Source organism: Lichenostomus cassidix, chromosome 19 (assembly GCF_008360975.1).
Source record: "Lichenostomus cassidix isolate B80296 chromosome 19, HeHo_3.0, whole genome shotgun sequence".
In the NCBI taxonomy this organism is placed as follows: domain Eukaryota; kingdom Metazoa; phylum Chordata; class Aves; order Passeriformes; family Meliphagidae; genus Lichenostomus; species Lichenostomus cassidix.
In genome coordinates this window covers 7,766,205-7,786,303 of record NC_139499.1, presented here as the reverse complement: position 1 = coordinate 7,786,303, position 20,099 = coordinate 7,766,205, and the positions used below count along the sequence as shown (strand labels likewise).

At 56.1% G+C, this 20,099-nt stretch overlaps 3 protein-coding genes and 1 long non-coding RNA gene across 11 annotated transcripts; 2 read left to right on the top strand and 2 right to left on the bottom strand.

Annotated features, from left to right (window-relative positions):
- Window positions 1–106: 106 nt before the first annotated feature.
- On the top strand, window positions 107–6,854 carry LOC146429206 (multidrug and toxin extrusion protein 1-like). Its single transcript, XM_085078761.1, has 18 exons — window positions 107–473; window positions 1,162–1,321; window positions 1,401–1,502; window positions 1,662–1,730; window positions 1,999–2,147; window positions 2,245–2,287; window positions 2,392–2,436; window positions 2,770–2,867; window positions 3,022–3,119; window positions 3,641–3,754; window positions 3,842–3,909; window positions 4,161–4,269; window positions 4,410–4,485; window positions 4,567–4,636; window positions 4,919–5,051; window positions 5,378–5,472; window positions 5,832–5,976; window positions 6,320–6,854. The coding sequence occupies exons 1-18, from the start codon at window positions 394–396 to the stop codon at window positions 6,538–6,540; spliced, it is 1,875 nt and encodes a 624-aa protein (XP_084934887.1). The 5' UTR covers window positions 107–393; the 3' UTR covers window positions 6,541–6,854.
- An 87-nt stretch (window positions 6,855–6,941) lies between these two features.
- Window positions 6,942–10,897, bottom strand: LOC146429205 (aldehyde dehydrogenase family 3 member A2-like). Of its 3 annotated transcripts, none has more exons than XM_085078770.1 (10): window positions 10,736–10,897; window positions 10,294–10,525; window positions 10,128–10,213; window positions 9,832–10,040; window positions 9,561–9,678; window positions 9,313–9,454; window positions 8,999–9,165; window positions 8,344–8,443; window positions 7,951–8,186; window positions 6,942–7,860 (listed from the first exon to the last, which is right to left on the bottom strand). In XM_085078770.1, the coding sequence occupies exons 1-10, from the start codon at window positions 10,895–10,897 to the stop codon at window positions 7,834–7,836; spliced, it is 1,479 nt and encodes a 492-aa protein (XP_084934896.1). In that variant the 3' UTR covers window positions 6,942–7,833. The 3 variants fall into 3 exon arrangements, with proteins under 3 accessions (XP_084934896.1, XP_084934898.1, XP_084934897.1); XM_085078772.1 differs by having other exon boundaries at window positions 6,942–7,748; window positions 8,083–8,186; XM_085078771.1 differs by having other exon boundaries at window positions 6,942–7,744; window positions 8,083–8,186.
- LOC146429204 (uncharacterized) lies at window positions 10,000–13,469 on the top strand. Its single transcript, XR_014855845.1, has 2 exons — window positions 10,000–10,136; window positions 10,688–13,469. It is a non-coding gene; the product is annotated as an uncharacterized LOC146429204 (long non-coding RNA).
- On the bottom strand, window positions 12,118–19,355 carry ALDH3A2 (aldehyde dehydrogenase 3 family member A2). 6 transcript variants are annotated; one of them, XM_085078765.1, is made up of 12 exons: window positions 19,218–19,355; window positions 18,407–18,580; window positions 17,797–18,028; window positions 17,631–17,716; window positions 16,578–16,786; window positions 16,325–16,442; window positions 16,066–16,207; window positions 15,752–15,918; window positions 15,520–15,619; window positions 14,864–15,099; window positions 13,848–13,971; window positions 12,118–13,560 (listed from the first exon to the last, which is right to left on the bottom strand). In XM_085078765.1, exons 2-11 carry the CDS (start codon window positions 18,566–18,568, stop codon window positions 13,891–13,893), a joined length of 1,533 nt encoding a protein of 510 aa, XP_084934891.1. In that variant the 5' UTR covers window positions 18,569–18,580; window positions 19,218–19,355; the 3' UTR covers window positions 12,118–13,560; window positions 13,848–13,890. The 6 variants fall into 6 exon arrangements, with proteins under 6 accessions (XP_084934891.1, XP_084934892.1, XP_084934890.1 ...); XM_085078766.1 differs by lacking the exon at window positions 19,218–19,355 and adding an exon at window positions 19,049–19,085; XM_085078764.1 differs by lacking the exon at window positions 19,218–19,355 and adding an exon at window positions 18,731–18,871.
- Window positions 19,356–20,099: the final 744 nt, after the last annotated feature.

Sequence of the window (20,099 nt, the reverse complement as noted above, 5' to 3'; positions counted from 1 at the left end):
GGTCACTGGCAGGGCTGTGCTGTTAAAAGGAATGCTGTGGGTCTGGTCCTGACCCTGAGGTTTGGGGCTGGCTCCAGACACAGTGTTATCACTGCTCCCCTCAGGTACAAAAGCCAGATTTATGCCCCTCAATCACTTTCTGCACAGCTGTTGAGCACCACGGAATAGGGAGGTTGTGTTGCACAGCCCTACAGAGCCATCAGAGAGCTATGTCATAATGCAACCACCCCAGCACTGAGTCCCTCTGGGCCTGGCCCTGGCTCTTACCTGCTGCTGGGTGACTGTGACGTGTCACAGACTGGGCCCTTGGGGGTCAACACCTCATACAGCAGAGCTGTGGCACCTCCCTGGTACCCCAGAAGCCTCCTGGTGCTGGTGACTTGTGCGCTGGGAATGAAAAAATATGACATGAGCAAGCCTGAAACTGCCGTCAGTGAGAGGACGTGGCAGACTCTGCCCGGTTCAGAATCCCGGTAAGTTTGGGATGGGAGTGTGGGGAGAGGAGGAAGGTGACTCTGGCCTGTGAGGAAGGTGACTCTGGCCCGTGAGTTGTCCCACCCGTGCAGGTGGGGTCTGCACTGGGCAGCATCTCCCCTCCCCTCCCTCCCCACCGGGCCAAGGACTCTGTATTTGGCCTGGGGGAGCTGTGCCAGTGAAACCCGACCCAGCGGGGCTGTGCCAGGGACAGCTGGAGCCAAGGGGGCCGGCTTGTCTTGGCCACTGTGATGGGAGTGAAGGAGCCACAGCCCCGCCACTGCCGGCAGCAGCTCACCAGAGCCGCACACAGACCCAACCACCCTCCACAGCTGCTGGAAAAGGAGGAAGACCCTCCAGCCCACTGGCCGGTGGAGCTGTGGTGAAGCAGGAGAGGTAGGAGGGTTCACAGGGTGGATTTAGGATGGCTCAGCCCCTGCTCTGGCTCAGGACAGGCAGCAATGCCTTGCACGGTGCGTCTGGGTTCCTCTGCGCTGTCCGCTGCACTGCCAGGACCCTCCCTGGGCTCCGTGCCCTGCCCTGACCCACTGCCCACACTCGCCACGGCACTGTCCGGATCGCCCGGCCCCGGCTGAAGTTCACCGCAGCGTGGTTACACATTGCTCACCCAGCGGGGTTTAACAGAGCGCGGAGGAAGGGCTTTATTCCACTCTCCTGGCAGGGCAGCATGAAGCCGGAGAACTTCCCCGAGGAGAATGGCTTCACGGAGGGAAGGGCCGCCGGCCGGGACAATGTCACACCCAGCAGCTGCGAGAAGAAACGCCGCTGGATCCCGGAGACCTTCTGGGAGGATGTGAGGAAGCTGCTGGTGCTGGCAGGACCACTGGTAAGGGAGGAGAGACCCCCCCAGCACAACCACCCCTGCTCACCTCCATCCCTAACCTTCAGCTCTCCTCCGTGCTTAGATCCTGATCCAGCTGCTGATCTTCCTGATCCACCTTGTCAGCTCCATATTCTGTGGCCACCTGGGCAAGGTTGAGCTGGCCTCTGTCACACTGGCCATCGCTGTAAGCATTTCCAGTGCTCCCTCCCTGCTGACACTGGGATGGGACATGGCAGTGGGAAAGGACAGAGGGGATTTCAACTCCCACTTTTCCTTTCAGCCCCTCTCCCCACCTGAAAGCCTTAAATCCTCACCTTCACTCTTGCTTTTTTTTAACTCACAGGTTATAAATGTCACTGCCATCTCTGTAGGTTACGGTTTGACTTCGGCGTGTGACACCTTGATATCACAGGTGGGTAGGACATGCTGGCACTTGTCCTGGGGACACAGGGGATTCCCAGCATGAGCTGATGATGCCCAGGCACCACATGAAGCCCTGGCTGCTCCTGCGAGCTGGGGAAGCTTATCCCCAGCTAACAATCCCATAACAAGGAGGTCTGCGCTCCAAATCCTTCCCAGGTGATCTTCAGGGTGGTTAGGGCTGCTCCATGCTCTGCAGTGTCCCCATTCCCCCTTTCCCCAGCACCAGCTGATTCCACTGCTGCCCTCTCACCTTGCAGACCTACGGCAGCAAGAACCTGCTGCGCGTGGGGGTGATCCTGCAGCGAGCCACCATCATCATCCTCCTCTGCTGCTTCCCTTGCTGGGCCATCCTCATCAACATCGAGCAGATGATGCTGCTCATGCAGCAGGATCCCGAGGTCTCCAGGTTGGGTGGTGCCCTCATCCCTCCCCAGCGCTGTGGGGCTGAGAGGAGGGTGGCCATGGCCATGCCCCTCCCTGACCCCTCCCCTGTGTGCCCCCAGGCTGACCCAGCGCTACGTGAACGCCTTTGTCCCTGCCCTCCCGGTGAGTGCCCCTGGGCACCCTGGATGTCACCTGCACACGGGGACAGGCTGTCCCCATCCTACTGCTCAGTACTGGTTTGAATTACCTACCAATTTCCTTTGCAGGTGGTTTTTCTGTATAACCTGGAGACAAGATACCTGCAGAACCAGGTGGGTCCTGAAGTCCTCACACCCACCCTGGCTCAGGGCTCCCTTCCAGCGTGGATCCAGCATTTCCATGCTCACCCTTACCAGTGCCCAGGTGCCCCAAAACAGCTCTGGCCCTCTAGATCACCCCATCCCACAGCCAGGTGTATCCATCCACCTCCCTTCCTACTTCCCCACATCAGGAATTTACCTCCAATACACTGTTTTTGCAAGCAGGAAACATCATTGGAAGTTTGGAGTTTTTTTCTGGGAAAGGCGCTGAGCACAGGACTGAAGGGACCTTCACACCTCCCTCCCAAAACCTTTGTGAAGACCTCCATCTCCTCTTCTTTGCAGATGATCATGTGGCCGCTGGTGCTGAGTGGGGTCATTGGCAACCTTGTCAACGTGGGTGCAAACTACATCTTCCTCTACGTGCTCCACCTGGGCATCACGTGAGTGGCACCTGTGTCCCCTGGAGAGGAAAACAGGGCACCTGGCCATGGCAAGGGAACACTGAGCTCACAGGGGCACGGCAGGATGTCCTTTTCCAGCACCCTGAGGGAGGCACAAGCAGGATGCCAATGACTTTTCTCACTTCCTCTGCAGGGGCTCTGCCTGGGCCAACACTATCGCTCAGTATTCACAAACCATTTTCTTGTTCCTGTACATCATAGGCAGAAAACTCCACGTGGACACCTGGGGAGGTAAGGACATCTCCCCCGCTCCCTCTGCTTCCTGCTTTACCCAAAAGAGTCCATAAAACTTCCCTCAGGTGTTGATAGAAGAGGAATTCTGTCTGTCCTGATGGTGAAATATTAACCCCAGCCTGAAGTGCCCCGGGTCCCACAGTGCTGCTTCAGTGGCAGCTCGTCACGCGCCAGTGCTGGCAGAGCTCTGTGCTCAGCACTAAACGTTAATTCTGGAGAAATGAAACTTTCCTCTGAGGCTTTGGAAGGTTCAGCCCCAAAGCTGGATGAGCACAGGCATGAGCAGGAGGTTGTCCTTGGACTCTGTGCTCCGAGTGGGATGAGCTGAGGGTTGTGCTGCTCTGTGGCCGATGGGACAGCAGCAGAGGGGTTGTAGGTGGACACTGTGATTCTGGAGGTCCTGTGGAGATGAGGACCTGCTGGCTCTGAGAATGGCACCTCCAGCTGCCTCAGGTGCTCTGCAGGATGTAACACATGGCTAGCCTGGTCATCCATCAGGTGCTGTTTCTCCTCTGCAGGCTGGTCCAGCGAGTGCCTGCTGGAGTGGGACAGCTTCACCTCCCTGGCTATCCCCAGCATGCTCATGATGTGCATTGAGTGGTGGACCTACGAGATTGGGAGCTTCTTGATAGGTCAGTGGGGAGGGGAGCTGCCAGGAGATGGCCAGGCTTGACCCAGAGCAGCACCCCCAGCCAGCACTGACCCCTCCTGACCCACAGGCCTGCTGAGTGTCGTCGAGCTCTCCGTGCAGTCCATCATCTATGAAGTGTCTGTTGTGGCTTTCATGGTAAGGCCTGGGTTATTTGTACAGACCAGGGCTCCACAGGGACTGTCCCAAGACAGGCACATAGCAAAAATCAGCTCCAGCAAATCTCCATCTTCCCCCTCTCACTTAAACTTCTCCCTGCTCCTGCTTACCCTTCCTATGGAGATGCTTTAAATCAAATCCTGAGCTCCACCACCCTCTCTGCTGGGTGATTATCCCACTGTTACTGTGCCAGCCTCGTTGTCAGACACATGTGAGCCCTGTGGTTGCAGATCCCCCTGGGGCTGGGCACAGCTGCCAGTGTGCAGGTGGGGAATGCGCTGGGCGCCGGCGACTTCGAGGCGGCCAAGAGATCCTCCACCACCAGCCTGATCTGCACAGGTCAGTCCACAACCTCCTGGAAAACCTCTTCATGGGTTCCTTCCCGTGGAGCAGGGAGGGTTTGCAGTCCTCTGCCTGCCTCTTCTCCCCCTGCTGTCTGTCACAGCCAGGCTGGGCTCAGCCCTTCGCTGCGTTTTCAGGGGTGTTCTGCATAATCGTGGGGGCGATTTTAGCCTCCGCAAGGAACGTGCTGGGATACATCTTCACCTCAGACAAGTGAGTGCCCCCAGCTCCTGGCCTCGGGGTGTGGAGGTCAGTTCCCAAAAGTGAAAATTGCTGGCTTTCCTCCATCCTCAGGGAGATCGTTGACTTGGTGGCGTGGGTCATGCCTATCTACGTTGTCTTCCACTTGTTTGAAGCCATGACTGTAAGTCCCAGGGAGTGCTGCAGTTTTCCATAGGGAACCTTGGTGCTCAGCAGTGGCATCGTGGGTCGGTCAGTCAAGGGTCCCTCAAGCTGCAGCTGAGTGCCACTGCCCACACCAGGACCCTGCAGAGCTCCTGGGATCATCTCTCAGGAAACACTGAGCACATAAAAGATGGTGACCCACACAGGGACACAGAAATAATGGGCAGAGACAGGGAGCTGGGTCATCTCCAGGCAGCAGAGCCTGAGGTGATGCTCCCTGCCCCTTTCCCTCTCCTGGTAGGGTGCCTGCAGTGGGGTGCTCCGAGGCATTGGGAAGCAGAAATTCGGCGCCATCCTCAACGCCGTGAGTTACTATGGTGTGGGAATGCCCCTGGCAGCCGTGCTGCTCTTCGTGGCCAAGATTGGAGTCATAGGTACTGAGCCCTGGGCACTGCAGCCCCAAACCCTCCACGGGCAGGTGCAGCCCCACTGAGGGCTCAGCATAAGCCTCACACCTGGCTCTGCCCTCCCTACAACCTGCCTGGACACTGGGGTGGACTGGAATGGCTCCTGCCACTGCTGGGACCTTTTACCCAAACTGGGAAAAAGCAACCAGTGCCAGGTGTGCCAGGCAGCCCTGCAGCAGGCACCTGTGACCATCCCATCCCTGTGTCCCCCTGACCTGTGTGACATCCCCGTTCTGGACCTGCTGTCCTGGGATTCTGGGTTTGCTCCAGCTGACACCGTGTGCCCTCCGCAGGCCTGTGGATCTCCATGCTTGTCTGTGTCTTCATCCTCTGCACCTCCTTCATCACCTACATCTCCCGTGTGGACTGGAAGAAGGAGGCTGAGGAGGTAATCCAGGCGCTGCAGCACCGTGCCCTGCAGTGGGAAGGTCCTCAGTGCCCTACTGGGATGAGCAGGGCTCAATCTCAGTCCTGTGCTGTCCTCCAGTGCCCTGGAGCAAAACCAGCACTCCCATGGCATCCCTGTGTCCAGCTCCCTCCTGCACATGCACTCAGTGGCCTCAAGGTTTCCCCCTGCCCCTGGTGCCACCCTTGTTTGGGGATACAAAGCTCAGGGCAATGGGGTGACATGGGCTACCTCAGCCTTGAGCATCACCTTGTGTCTCAACAGCTCCAGGGAGCCCCCACGAGAGGCAACACAGCTCTGCTCAGTGGGAATCCCAACAAACCAACACATTCCCTCCCCAGGCTCAGTGCCGCGCAGGAGTGACCCAGCAGCCACCGCCGGAGCTGCCCAGCCTGGGCCAGGAACCCTCCTTGAAGGATCTCGATGTGGGACAAGCCCCCCAGCCCCACACTTACCTCCCTGCCAGGGCGGTGTTGGGGTCTGTCGGTACGGCAGGAGCTGGGCTCTGCATGCAGGGGAGGGTTTGGGTTTGGGAAGGGTCCCTGAGGGTTCACATAAACCAGCAACAAGCCCAAAATTGGGGGGATTTGGCTGGTGACACCCTCAGGTACTGGGAGAGCAGTAATTACAAGCATGGGCTCGGGAGGGTGGTGACAGAGGGACAACCAGTGGGCAGCTCTCACCTTGCAGACACCTGGTCCCACCAGGTGGGATAGCAGGAGACCTCCCCGCTCTGAGCTGCTCATGATGTGCTTCCAGCCCCATGCCAAAACCCTCCCCAGAAACCCCTCCATCCCTCCAAACCCCTCAAGCCCTGTTCTCCTCACAGCCGGACTAGAATCGCAGAGTGACGTGGTGCTCACGGGCATCACCAGCGTGGAGGGACCGACGTACCAGCTGGAGCTGCGGGAAGCCACCTCTGGCACCTCGGGTCCGGCCACCCCCGTGGTCACCAAGGGGCTGATTGTCCGGCGGGCGCTGGCGGTGGTCGCAGCCGTCGCCGCGCTCGGGCTCGGCGTTGCCATAAAGCTGATCACCAGCAATGCCTGACTCGCACCAAGGACTTTGGGGACTTGTTTTTGGGGTGAAAGCCCTTCCTGAGGGACAGATGTACAAGGCACGGACCAGCCAGCGAGAAAATTGAGGACACGCCTGTCCCTCAGGAGACAAAGGGCGCTTGGCAGCGTTGGGCAGTGTTTGGTCTGATATTGAGGCTGCTCTGGTGCCTAAAATGCTGCCTGGCACACACTGAGTGTGGGATTGACCCCCCAGCCCACACTGCCAGCACCCACCAGAGCTGAGCACAGCCCAGCTCCCACTGCTGCTCCGTGACAAATGCCCAATAAAGAATAAACCCGGCTGCAGTCGGGCTGGCTCCTTGGGGTGGAGGCTGAGGGCAGGGCTGGGCCAGAGCAGGGAACATCCACACATGGGTCTTGCCCTGCCCCAGGTGGCCTTTGCAGCAAAACCAAGGTTTTATTCAGTAAGGGTCAAGGTCAGCTCTCAGTTGCAAGTTTGGAGGTAAAAAGACTATCCATAAACCAATAAACCCCTGAAATTCAGTTGCAGAGGAGGTGGCTGTGGCTGTTCTGCCACTCTGGCCAAGGATGTCCCAGACCTGGGACTCCTGTCACAGCAGTGCCCCTGTCTTTGCCCCAGCAGCCCTAAATGCAGCAGCACAACAGTCCCTGGTGCTTCTCAAGTCCTTGGGACAGTGTGGCCACAGCTCAGGTGGCTTCTGCCATCACCTCAGGTGGCTTTTGCACACCTTGGATAGCTAAATGTAGTTTCCCTGCAATGAGCATCACCCATTTAGTCATGAGTCCCTTCAAGGATGAGATGCTGCAGGTTCTTGGTTCTTCAAAGCTCCTTTCCTCTGCCCTGGGGACAACCAGTCTGGACTGTCCCCTACAGTGAGACCCACATTTGCCAGGCTTATTGCTGTGATGAGCCAGCTTCCTGTGGAGATCAGGTGAGGCATTACAGAGATAACACACTCAGTAACGACTGGCTTTGTTTAGATACCCTTGGGACAAACACTCCCACGTTCCTAGGAATTTTTAGACCAGATCCTGTTTACAAAGCAGGGTGGATGCTGTTTCCTTTCATCTGCCACTCACTGCTCAGGCATGACCCATGACCTATGCCTGGATCAATCCCTGTTTCAGCAGGAGCTGGAGCCTTCAACTTGAGGGGCAGGGAGTGTCACTGCTTTAGGTGCATTTTCTTGTCTTCTACCTCTCCAGTGCATTGGCTGCCTTGGAAGAAATTAAATTACAGCAAAGAAAAGTTCAGCAGTAGGACTGGAAGGGGCGAGCAGTGGGTCCAAGGGCTGGCTGCCCATCACCCCTCTCGCTGGGGGCACAACACCTAGAGAGGCACAGAAACAGGGATGAGTCCCTGGGAGGGAGCAGAGCTGGGAGCACACACTCACAGTGACAGCAGAGACCCAAAGCTCACCTTTGCCAGCACGGCTTTCACAGCGGCCAGCAGGGCTGAGATGAACTGTCCCACTCTGCTCGCGTTGCACTGCTTCAGGAGGAAGAACTTGGCCAAATGCATTATCTCCATGCTGCCAGGTGGATACCTCACCTTGTTCACAACCTCCAGCCTCAGGTCCCTGATGAGGCAGGCGCGGCGGTGGGAGAAGGTCTCGAAGCTGAACTTGCCAAGGTAGGCACCCATCCCGCTGTGACCTGAGGGACACAGCCACACAGGTCACACCATGCACAGGGACACTTGTGTTCTCAAATTCAACCTGGCAGCCCCCAGAAAAAGCTTGGTCACGCTGCTTCTCAGGGCAGAGAAGGAAAGGGCAGCTTTTTGAATATGCAGAAAGAAGTGAGGACTCACCCACACCGCCGAAGGGCAGATTGGGAACCACGGTGTGCATGATGACATCGTTTGCTGTCATGCCACCGCTGGAGGTCTCTGATATCACCCGTCTGATCAGCTACCCAGCATGGGAGAGGGCACAGAACAAATCAAGATGGGACACAACACCATGTACCAGAGCAGGGAGGGTTCAAGATGATGCTTCCATCCCCCTTCGTGGGGGGAACAGGCCATGCCTTGTTCCATGAGAGAAGCCAGTTTACACCACTTAGCACAGGATCTGCTCAGCTGGAACAGCCACAGAATGAAAAGGCTTCATGTCAGCCCAGGGTGCTCCTCAGCCCTCCCACCCAAACTGCCTGGGGCTGTTGTTCCAGGGCAAAGCCCTGACCTGAATTCCTGAGCTGGCACAACAGAGCCTGGAGGCGGGGGCAGGAGACAGGGCAGGAGGCAGCACCCACCTGAGTGGGTGGAGATGTACAAACCCAGAGGCCTCCAGCAGGAGACTGGGAGCCTCCAGCAGCTCTGGGGACTCTCATGGCCCCTAAAATGCTGCAATTCACACGGGAAAGGAACCCACAAAGACCCTGCAGGCAGCTGTATCTGAGATCAGCCGTGTTCAGGATCCAGCTGTGCAGAGATGCTTCTGCAGGGGAGCACAGCCCAGACCCACCTGCTTGTTGTTGGAGAAGACATACAGGGCAAGGGGCTTCTCCCGAAGGTTGATGAACTCAATGGCTTCATCCACACTCTTCACAGTCACAATGGGCAGCACTGGTCCAAAGATTTCCTCCTCCATCACCTTGGACTCCGGGGAAACATCAGTGAGGATGGTTGGGGCTGAGGCAAACAGGACAAGGGGAGAACAGCTTGAGTAGGACAAAGATCTGGTGCATCACAGGACCTCAGTCTGTTCAACATAACCCAAACACAGACCCCAAAAAGCACCCACTACCACCTCCCCTCCCCTGCAGCTGCCAGGAGCACCTATGAAGAGGGAGGCCTCATCAGTCTCTCCCCCAAAAGCAATCTTCTGCCCTTCCAGCAAGCCGAGGATCCTCTTGAAGTGGCGCTTGTTGATGATCCTTCCATAGTCTGGAGATGACTTCACGTCTTCCCCGTAGAATTCCTGACAAAGGGCACAACACAAAGTGCTCAGCACACCATCCAACAGCCACAGCTCCAGCAAATCACACCTAGGACAATCCCCATGCCACAAGAGACTTCTTCCTCACCTTCAGAGTGGCCTTGATGTTCTCCACCACCTTGCCCTGGATGGATGGGTCACACAGGATGTAGTCTGGGGCGATGCAGGTTTGCCCACAGTTCATGTACTTGCCCCACGTTATCCGCCTGTGATAAGGGAGAGAGGGAGATGATTTCTCCATGGTCCCTTCTACATCTCACAGCCCAGCTGGCAGCATCTGAGCTGGGAACACTGGCCCAGAGATGTCCCCCTGTCCCCTGGCCCACTGCTGAGGCCCCACAGAGGTGCAGTGGACTGACCTGCAGGCAACAGCCAGGTCACAGTCCTTGTCAATGTAGCAGGGGCTCTTCCCACCCAGCTCCAGGGTGACAGGGGTCAGGTGCTTGGCAGCTGCTGTCATCACAATTCTGCCCACTGAGGAGCTGCCAGTGTAGAGGATGTGATCAAATCTCAGGGTCAGCAGCTCTGTTGTCTCAGGAACTCCTCCAGTGACCACAGCATAGAGATCCTGCAGGACAAGGGTGTCAGGGTCACCCAACCCAGGGCTTCAGCGTGGTACAGAGAAACCTGGGGACCAACACAGGGCCACACTCACCTTGTCCAGGTACTGCGGGAGGAGCTCAGCCACCAGCTGAGCTGTGTTCTCACTGACCTCTGATGGCTTCACCACCACAGCATTGCCTGCAGAGCACACACAGCACAGACACTGAGCCATCACCTCCTCTCCCCCATGGCCCCACCAAGGATGAGGCTGAACCAACCTGCTGCAATGGCCCCAATCAGGGGCATCATCACCAGCATAAAGGGGTAGTTCCAGGCCCCGATGACCAGCACCACTCCCAGGGGCTCGTAGTTGATATACACCTCGTCCCTCATGGACAGCAAGTCCTTCTTCACGTGCTGAGGGGCTGCCCAGGATGGCAGGTTCTCCATGGCCGTGAACAGCTCCCTCAGCACGCCCAGGATCTCGTGGCTGTAGGCACTGGGTCCACTCTGGAACAACAGGGAGTTTGGGGAGGGGATGGCAAAGTCACCCACCTCCCCCAGCTGCTGTGGCACCTCAGACAGTCAGAGCTATGCAGTCCCACAGTGGGTGACATGGAAAAACCACCTGTCACAGCAAAAGGCAGCCCTTGGCCTGCTTGCTTTCCCCAGGGTTACCCACAGCAAAAGGGAGAGGTGGCAACCCCTGCCAACCCAGACCTTGTTCAGATCCGCCTTGAGGGCTGCCAGGATCTCCTTCTCCTTCTCCTGCACCATCCTCTCCAGGGCCTTCAGCTGCTGCATCCTGAACTCCAGCGGGCGGCTCCGGCCCGACTGGAAGGCAGCCCTGGCTCTCCCCACGACCTGCTGCATCCTCTCCATGGCTGCTCAGCGCTGAGGAGACACCAACACCCAGCTCAGCACAGGGCTGTGGGGCTGCCCAGCCCTGGGAACACCACCATGAGATGTTCTCCTCCCTGGAGTGGAGCTCCTGCTCCCATGTTGAGTGCTCAGGGCTCACAGCATCCCCATCCCACCAACACAGGGCACCTCTCATGGCAATCTGGGCTTGGCTGATTGATCCTGTTCTGTGGGTGATTTCCCTAAGATTGGGGATACCCTCAAAGCCACCAGCCTCTCCACCCTCTGCTCACAGGGATGCTCCCAAGGAGAAAAAACACAGATATGACCATGGCCTGGGTGGGCAGCCAGCTGGAAGCAGAGCTGTGTGCCCAGAGCTGTCCTGCTTCCATCTTCCTCATAACGCTTAGGCCCTCACATGTCTCCAGAGAAACATGACAAAATAGAGCAGAGGTTTCATCCTGCTTCCCAGGAGCAGCACTTCACTTTTTACTCAGTACCAGAGATCTGATCCTGCATCCCTGCCCAACCAAACAAGCCACCAAGGTCCCCTTACCAAGATTAAATCCTGCCCACTGCCACAGCTGCGTGACACAGCCCAAAAAAGCTAATGACTCATTAAAAAACAGAAGGAAAAAAGCAAGTTACCTTCAGAGGAGCTTCTCTCTCCACCAGCCTCCCGTGGTGAGTGCAAGCAGGCACAAGCCCTTCCCCTGCCATGGCTGGGGGCAATCACTCCTCCCACGAGTGGAGAGCTGGCCCAGCCCAGGGCTCTTGCTGGCTATAAGATGCCCTTTACCCAACTCTGTCCCAGGCTGGGGAGCCCTGGGTGGCTGCATGCAGCCAGGGCAGTGACTCAGCCCCAGTGTGGGATGGCAGGGACCACGTGGATTTGCCCACGCCAGGCACACGAGGCTGGGGACATGTGTGCAGTGATTAATGACAAGTGCCACGGCTGCTGTCGGGACACAACACGCAGATTTGGGATCTGAAAAACCCCAACCAGGCAGCTGGGAGGCAGGGAAAAACCCCAACCAGGTGTGGATTTGTAGGGGAGAAACAGGCCGGCTCCTCTGCTGGATCACCCCACTCCCTGCCTGGCTCCAGGAGAATTTTCAGTGCCCACCAGAGCTCTGGGGACCCTTCCCCACCTCATGTGTGCCACTCAGCCAAGCCATGGACAGAGCTGGGACCAGCAGAGCAGGATTCCTCAGGAGACTGCAAGGACTTACCACACTCAGTTTCTTATTTAAATTCTTAGTGTTTATTTAGTGCTTGCAAAATGTATCATCAAAAAGGCTTAGCACATGGATTTTCACCAGACATGAAGAAATCCCACTTATTGCACAGTAAATATAATTTTCTACTCTATATTAATTGCATTTAGAGATAATGATTTAACTTGCTTTAACATTAATGTTTCTAAGGCTCTTTCACCTTCAATTCCTTCAGCATCCTTCCCCCAAGCTAGAACAAGCCCCACATTATCCCTCAGTGCAAGATTACAGCATCCCAAAAAGCTTGAACACGAAGGAGCACACACACTCTTCCAGTAATTGTTTTCCCTTGGAGGAATCTGACCAGGAACAGTTTTGGCTGGGATGAAGTTAATTTTCATGGTGGTCACTAAGTTCCTTCATAGTAGGATGGTGCTGTTTGGGATTTGTGACATTGGGAGCTGGTGCTTGCCTTCCCAAGTCACCATCAGGGTGTGATGATGCCCTGCCTTCCTGGGGATGGCTGAACACCTGCCTGATGAGGGGAATTAATGAACAAATTCCTTAATTTGCTTTAATCTGCCTGCAAGCCCAGCTTTCACTTCACCTATTAAATTATCTTCATCTCAACCTGTAAGTTTCCTCACTCTTCTGATTCTCTTCCCAATCCTACCAGGAATAAGCAAGCAGCTGCCTGGGGCTGAGCTAATCCACAAGGTATTTGTCATTCCCTCTTCTCTGAACAGGCCTGACAGTTCTTTTACACCAGCATGAGACACTCATCAGCACAACACAGGCAGTGCAGGCATCACCTTTGGAATTTTCTAACTGCTAAATAACTGTTAAAGGCACATGATGAAACCCAGAACCCAGCAAGCATCCCCTGACCAGCTGTGGATGATTCCAGTTTGCAGAGATCCACGAATGTTTCACCTCAATTAAATGGCAAAGGGAACCTCTCTGGGTTTATTCCCAGCCAACACTCTTGGCCAAATGCATCAGGCAGCACAGCCTGTCTCAGGCTTGTCACCCAGAGGGTTGGTGTTCAGAGCACAACAGGAGACAGACCATCCCCAAACCTGCAGGGAAAACACTGTCAGCCCAAGGATTGCTGAAAGTTCAGCTCCTGTTGGTCGCTGAAGGAAGGTGAGTGGTTTGGTGTGTCCCTGGAAGCTCTGCATGGCACGGGGTGGAGGTAGGGACTGGAATTTCTTGCTCTGCAGTCCTCCTTCGGAAAGCTTGTCCCCACTGGTCCCTCTGTTCCAGCATGGCTTTTAAGTAAACAGGAATCTGAGCCTTCTCGTGGTTAGTGCCTCTCTAAGGCTACTCTGTGTGCTCGACAGCTCACTGAAATCACCCAGAACAAAAGAAAATAATGACTTCCCAGCTTAAGGAAACAGACACAAAGCGAGCACCCAGAGTATGACTTGCACATGGTGCCTTCTCCTCTCTTCATCAGTAAACCACCTGGGAAAGCAAAACACAACACCAACATCCCGTGAAGGATTTGCTGAGATAAAACCAACTCCCTTTCTAGAACAGCCTGAAGCAAAGCCCCATCAGTTGGTGACTTCCCCAGGGTGCAGCTCTCCTGCCTCCAGCCCCTCAGCATGCACTGATTATCTCAGATGCTAAGGAAAGCATCACACTCTGGTTCAGAGGAAAACCTTCTCCAAGCCCCACATTCACTCATCTGCAAAGCTTTTCCCAGTCTCAAACTAGGTCTACACACAGGAGAAGAAAAAGGCTCCTACCTCACTGTGACAGCCACAGCAGTGCTCTGAAACCTGCTCCTCCTTACCACCCTCTGGGCCAGCCCAGCCTCTGCACAGCCAGCACAACCAACAGGGCTTTTCTCTTCAGCACAGACTGGTGGCTCTGAGAAACCCAAATGATTTCAAGATGCCGTGAGTTTCCCCCCCCTCATTCCCCTACACAAGGCCTGCCTCCCTCGCTGCTGCCTTGAGGCCTGAGCCAGTTTTTGGCTCTTAAATCTCCTCCTGGATTATGTGGGCAGGCTATTTCCCCTGGGGTGTTGGGCTCCTGAGAGTCTCACTAACTACACAGACTGAAGGGCAGAGTCCTGATCCATCCTGCCACCTCCTGTCCCCTCAGGAGCTGCTCCCTCAGGCTCACTAAATCCCATGGAGCAGCCAGTGAAGGTGCATGTAATGCCTGGTTTGTCAGAAATGGAGAACCAACAGCGAGCACGCTTAGAGATTTAGATCTTGCTCCACCACCTCAGCAAGCATCTCAAGCCTCCAGCAAGCCTCTGCCTCCTGCAGAGAGGAGAGGACATCCCACCCTTCCAGCTGGAAACAAGGGAGGAAATGGGAATAATAAGCTGAGGTCACACAGGGGCTGAAATGGGCGAGGAGGAACAAGAGCTCATTGCAGACCTTGGCTTTGGGACACAAGTTCCCTTCCCAGGGTGCTGTGGCACAAAGTGCAGCTCAGATGCTGCTGAAGGAAGCTGGAATTGAAACCCCTCCTAACCAGTCCAAAACTACCAACCTCTGCCTCTGGAGGGAGCATCCCACGGGTGTCACCTACCAGAGAGGAGCAACAAGGAGTACAGCAGCCTGGCAGATCTCTCCGGGGATATTCCTATTCTACACACCACTTGCAAGAGTGAGAAGGTAAGAATTTAAGGTGGGACAGATATCATAAGTCTCAAGACAGAAAAAGAGGTCAGGCTTTAAAGGGCTGCAGTTGCAAAGAAGATAAATTACACATGCACTGCCACAGAGAGCAAAGACCCCAAACTCACCTTAATCATCACTGCTGCCACAACCCCCAGCAGGGCCAGGACAAAGAGCCCAATCCGGGCCTTGTTGAACCGCTTCAGGAGGAAGAACTTGGCCCAATCCACCTTCTTCTGGCTGCCAGGTGGGTACCTCATCTTGTTGGTGCTCTCCATCTTCAGGTCCTTGATGAGGCAGGCGCGGCGGTGGGAGAAGGTCTCGAAGCTGTGCTTGCCGTGGTAGGCGCCCATCCCGCTGTGACCTGAGGGACACAGCCACACAGGTCACTCCTCAGGCACACCTTTGGTCACTCAGGGACAGCTGACCCTCTCCTGCAGCAACTCCCAGTCTCTACAATGTCCTCCTGTACTCTAATCCTGTTCTTCCTCGCCTCTGCTCCACCTGCAATTACTGCCCTTCGCTCTGATTGCAGCTAATGGTTTTAATGCATCTTTCACACCAGACTGCATTTAGTGCTTCAGTCTTTCCAAAAACACACCCAAAGGTTTCTCCCTTCTGGCTCCTGTCCTAATGCACTCCCAAAATTTATCATTATTATCAAGATCTGCTGCACAGAGATCCTTGGGCTGTAACAGGGATACCCAGACACCAACCACGAGTTGTTGCTCCCTAGGTCATACTGTGTAGTAAGTCCCAAAATTAAGGAAGTCCACTGACTTACCAACACCACCAAAAGGCAAAGTGGACAGGAAGAAATGCATAATGACATCATTTCCAGTCACACCCCCACTGGAGGTTTCCGAGATGACTCTCTTGATTAACTAGGAAAAAAAACGAAAATAAACAAAACATTACAAAGGCTCAAAGAGGAGACCAGACCATGAAACTGAGGACACTAAGAAGGGAGGTACATATCAACAATGTTCATCTCCTCTGGCACAGCCCAGACCCACCTGCTTGTTGTTGGAGAAGACATACAGGGCAAGGGGCTTCTCCCGAAGGTTGATGAACTCAATGGCTTCATCCACACTCTTCACAGTCACAATGGGCAGCACTGGTCCAAAGATCTCCTCCTCCATCACCTTGGACTCCGGGGAAACATCGGTGAGGATGGTTGGTGCTGAGGCAGACAGGAGAATGGGAGAACAGCATGAGTAGGACAAAGACCTGGTGCATCACAGGACCTCAGTCTGTTCAACAAAACCCAAACACAAACCCCAAAAAGCACCCACTACCACCTCCCCTCCCCTGCAGCTGCCAGGAGCACCTATGAAGCAGGAAGCCTCATCAGTCTCTCCCCCATGAGCAATCTTCTGCCCTTCCAGCAGGCTCTTGACCCTGTTGAAGTGGCGCTTGTTGATGATCCTTTCATAGTCTGGAGACGACTTCACATCTTCCCCGTAGAATTCCTGACAAAGGGCACAACACAAAGTGCTCAACACACCTTCCAACAGCCACAGCTCCAGCAAATCACACCTAGGCTGCAGTAAGGGCAATTCCCACAGCACCAGGCTCTCCTCCCTCACCTTCAGAGTGGCCTTGATGTTCTCCACCACCTTGCCCTGGATGGATGGGTCACACAGGATGTAGTCTGGGGCGATGCAGGTTTGCCCACAGTTCATATACTTGCCCCACGTTATCCGCCTGAAGGACAGTGGGAGATGGTTTTTCCATGGTCAGTCCCCAGCTGGCAGCATCTGAGCTGGAAACACTGGCCCAGAGATGTCCCCCTGTCCCCTGTCCCACTGCTGAGGCCCCACAGAGGTGCAGTGGACTGACCTGCAGGCGACAGCCAGGTCACAGTCCTTGTCGATGTAGCAGGGGCTCTTCCCACCCAGCTCCAGGGTGACAGGGGTCAGGTGCTTGGCAGCTGCTGCCATCACAATTTTGCCCACTGCGGTGTTGCCAGTGTAGAGGATGTGATCAAATCTCTGGGTCAGCAAATCAGTTGTCTCAGGAACTCCTCCAGTGACCACAGGGTAGAGATCCTGCAGGGCAAACAGAAGCCTGAGAGTTACCTTGGTTGAAACAAGTTATATCAAGGCAGCAGCTCTGCATGTGGCAGAGAGCAGACTTATTTGTGGGCTAATTCATGACAGGAACAAAATGTAGTGATAACAGAGATAGGATCTGCTTCTTCCCCTGAAATGAAGTTTAATTTCCCACTTTGTGCCACATGAACCAAAAGAAATGGAGGCTGAGGCCAGGGCTGAGCCTGGCTGTGGAACTGCTCCCACATAGCAAGCCTCAGGACACACATGACTGCCAGGCTCTCCCAAGGGCTGTGTCCTTCCTCTGCTCCTGCCTCCCACCTAGAGAAGGCGCTAACTCCCTGGAGGAAACTCCACAGGGCCCTGTGCAGTCACAGCAATCTCAGTGACACAGTGCAAGGGATGACAGAACTGCCAGGCAAGAGGAGGAGAAACAACACTCCCTCCTACGAGTGCAGTTCAGCAGCACATAAAATCCCAGGACATACTGCCACGGAACACACAGTGCCCAATTCTAAGAAAGAACCAGGCACAGCCAGCACCCTACACAACCTGTGCTGGCCTAAGGGCATCCCCAGCACAGCTCCAAAAGAGCAGCTCCTGCAGTGAGAAGTGCACACACACCTCTCCACATGGCCATGGGTATCAAAAAGGCTGTCAGGTTGCAGCAGCATTATGTAAGCACATACTCAAACACAGAAAGAATTTGTCAATGTACCTTTGGACTCTAACCCAACCCTTCCTGTGCCTCCTGCTTATGCTCCTTTAAAAAGAGCAGGCAATGGATTTAGGAACCTGCAGGAGCCCTTTGGAAGCAGGACAGGCACAGGGCCACACTCACCTTGTCCAGGTACTGCGGGAGGAGCTCAGCCACCAGCTGAGCTGTGTTCTCACTGACCTCTGATGGCTTCACCACCACAGCATTGCCTGCAGAGCACACACAGCACAGACACTGAGCCATCACCTCCTCTCCCCCATGGCCCCACCAAGGATGAGGCTGAACCAACCTGCTGCAATGGCCCCAATCAGGGGCTGCATGACCAGCACAAAGGGGTAGTTCCAGGCCCCGATGACCAGCACCACTCCCAGGGGCTCGTAGTTGATGTAGGCTTCATCCCTCATGGTCAGCAGGTTCTTCTTCACAGGCTGAGGGGCTGCCCAGGATGGCAGCTTCTCCATGGTCAGGGCCAGCTCCCCCAGCACGCCCAGGATCTCGTGGCTGTAGGCATTGTGCCCACACTGCAGGGACAGAGAGCTCGGGGAGGGGATGGCAAAGCCACCCACCTCCCACACCCACCATCACAGCCCTGCTGCCCCAAAGTGTCTGTCACTGGCAGTGCTGCCCCAAAGGCTCCCTGGCCCAAGAGGGTCAGTCTGGGTGTGTGAGGCACAACCCAAAACCTGACTGCCAGAATTTGTCTTTGCAGTCCTGCCTTAGACTAACTCCTTAGAAATGCTGGCAGCAGACCCTTGCAGGCCACAGTGGGAGCTAAGGACAAGGGGAACAACACCAAAAGCCATTTAGCACACCAAAGGCAGCCTTTGACCTTCCCACTTTCCCTTCCGGGCTGACCACTGTCCATGCACAGCCGATAGGAGAAACTCTCCGCCCCAGACCTTGTTCAGATCCGCCTTGAGGGCTGCCAGGATCTCCTTCTCCTTCTCCTGCACCATCCTCTCCAGGGCCTTCAGCTGCTGGATCCTGAACTCCAGCGGGCGGCTCCGGCCCGACTGGAAGGCAGCCCTGGCTCTCCCCACGATCTGCTGCATCCTCTCCATGGCTGCTCAGCGCTGAGGAAACACCAACACCCAGCTCAGCACAGCTCCCTCCCTCCGCCACACACAGCTTGTCCCCAAAAGCACCGGACACGCTGCCACCCCCTCCCAGCCCCAGCTCCGGGCTGCGAACGCGTTTGTCCCAAATTCTCTCCGAAACCTTACGTGATTCCCGAGTTAGAAAAGTTTGGGAAGCAGCGCAGGGCGTCGGTAGGAGCGCGGGGATGTCACGGGGGAACCCGGGGGCAGCTCCCGGCGGGGCGGAGCGACACCGCGCGACACCGAGCGACAGCCGGCGAGGACACGGCGGGGTGGCACCTTCCCCGCGCCCCGAGGAACCGCGGGGACCCCCGAGCGCCGCCGGCGCTGAGGCGACAACCGCGGCGGTGCTCGCGGCACGGTGCTGGCCGAACCGCGGCTGTCCCCCCGGCCGCTGCCCTCCGGCCGGGCAGGACCCTCCGCCCCCGCGGCCACACCGCCCACCGGGGTCGCCGCCGCCGCCGCTTCCTCTTTCCGCTCACATGGCGGAAGCGGAACGGGCGAGGCTGCGGGGCTGCGGCTCCCCCCGCGCCGCTCGGGGGTCCCGCTGTGAGACGGGGAAAGAGCCGAGCGGGGTGAATGAGAGCCGCGACCCCGGGGGTGCTGCCGGTACCTGGAGTGCTCCTGCCGTGCTGCGCGGTGGGAGCGGCGCTGCTCGCTCGGTGCCGCAGTGGCTCCGGGGGTGGCGGCACGGCGGGGCTGGCGCTGCCGGGCGTGGGGAGGAGGGCAGAGTCCCTCGGTGCTTTATCGGAGCGGGGAGAGAACGAGGGTGGCTCTGCCCTGCCCTGCCAGCCAGGGGGAGGAAAGCCGGGCAGGAAGAGCTCGGCCGGGATGGTGGAATTAACCTCGATACGGTGCTGGCGTGGGAAACGAGCCAAAAAACAAATAAACGCAAGGAAAGGGGTTGAGGCAAGGCTGGGCACATTCCCGTTAAAAATAGACCTGTCGCAGCTTGTTCCAAGAAAGGCATTGGGGATTATTTAAAAATCACGCGCACGGTGTTACATGCTTCATTTTGGGACACGAGCTACCCAGGCAATTTATTATTAAAGCTCCTCAGCTGGAGCTGCACCCCTCTAAACCCATGCCCACAACACCTCCGTGACACACAGGGCTGGCACCTGGCGGCTCCTAAGTTTAATCCCATTTTCCCACATCAACACAGCCCTCTGAGGACTCTGCAAACTCCGTGTGCCCTTGCAGGCTGGCCTGGGCAGTATGTATGGTGCTGTTATGGAAAGAAGCTGAGTTTGTATTGAAGAAAACACTGGTAGAAATAGGAATAATGTTCTTCACAGGAGCATTACCAGATGCAAACACTCTCCTTGATCCTGTCAGCATCCTTGCAGGCAGTGCAGGTTGGAGCTCTGTCCAGGCACCACACTGTCTGCAGGTCCAGGGGAAATTAGATGAGGAATTAATGCTACTGCAATCAGAGTAAAATCCGAGGATTACATTGTGCCTGGGGAAACAGTGCTGCAATGCACTCACCCAG

What these genes read in the sequence shown, in the direction of transcription:
- LOC146429206 (XM_085078761.1), top strand. Translation starts at nt 394, where the DNA reads ATGAAAAAATATGACATGAGCAAGCCTGAAACTGCCGTCAGTGAGAGG. An exon ending in GTGACACCTTGATATCACAG is followed by an intron (nt 1,731 to 1,998) that starts GTGGGTAGGACA and finishes CTCACCTTGCAG; the next exon opens with ACCTACGGCAGCAAGAACCT. An exon ending in GTGCTCCACCTGGGCATCAC is followed by an intron (nt 2,868 to 3,021) that starts GTGAGTGGCACC and finishes CTTCCTCTGCAG; the next exon opens with GGGCTCTGCCTGGGCCAACA.
- LOC146429205 (XM_085078770.1), bottom strand. Translation starts at nt 10,897, where the DNA reads ATGGAGAGGATGCAGCAGGTCGTGGGGAGAGCCAGGGCTGCCTTCCAG. An exon ending in GATTGGGGCCATTGCAGCAG is followed by an intron (nt 10,214 to 10,293) that starts GTTGGTTCAGCC and finishes TGTGCTCTGCAG; the next exon opens with GCAATGCTGTGGTGGTGAAG. An exon ending in TCTTCTCCAACAACAAGCAG is followed by an intron (nt 8,444 to 8,998) that starts GTGGGTCTGGGC and finishes CATGCTGGGTAG; the next exon opens with CTGATCAGACGGGTGATATC.
- ALDH3A2 (XM_085078765.1), bottom strand. Translation starts at nt 18,568, where the DNA reads ATGGAGAGGATGCAGCAGATCGTGGGGAGAGCCAGGGCTGCCTTCCAG. An exon ending in GATTGGGGCCATTGCAGCAG is followed by an intron (nt 17,717 to 17,796) that starts GTTGGTTCAGCC and finishes TGTGCTCTGCAG; the next exon opens with GCAATGCTGTGGTGGTGAAG. An exon ending in ACATCAAGGCCACTCTGAAG is followed by an intron (nt 16,208 to 16,324) that starts GTGAGGGAGGAG and finishes GCCCTTTGTCAG; the next exon opens with GAATTCTACGGGGAAGATGT.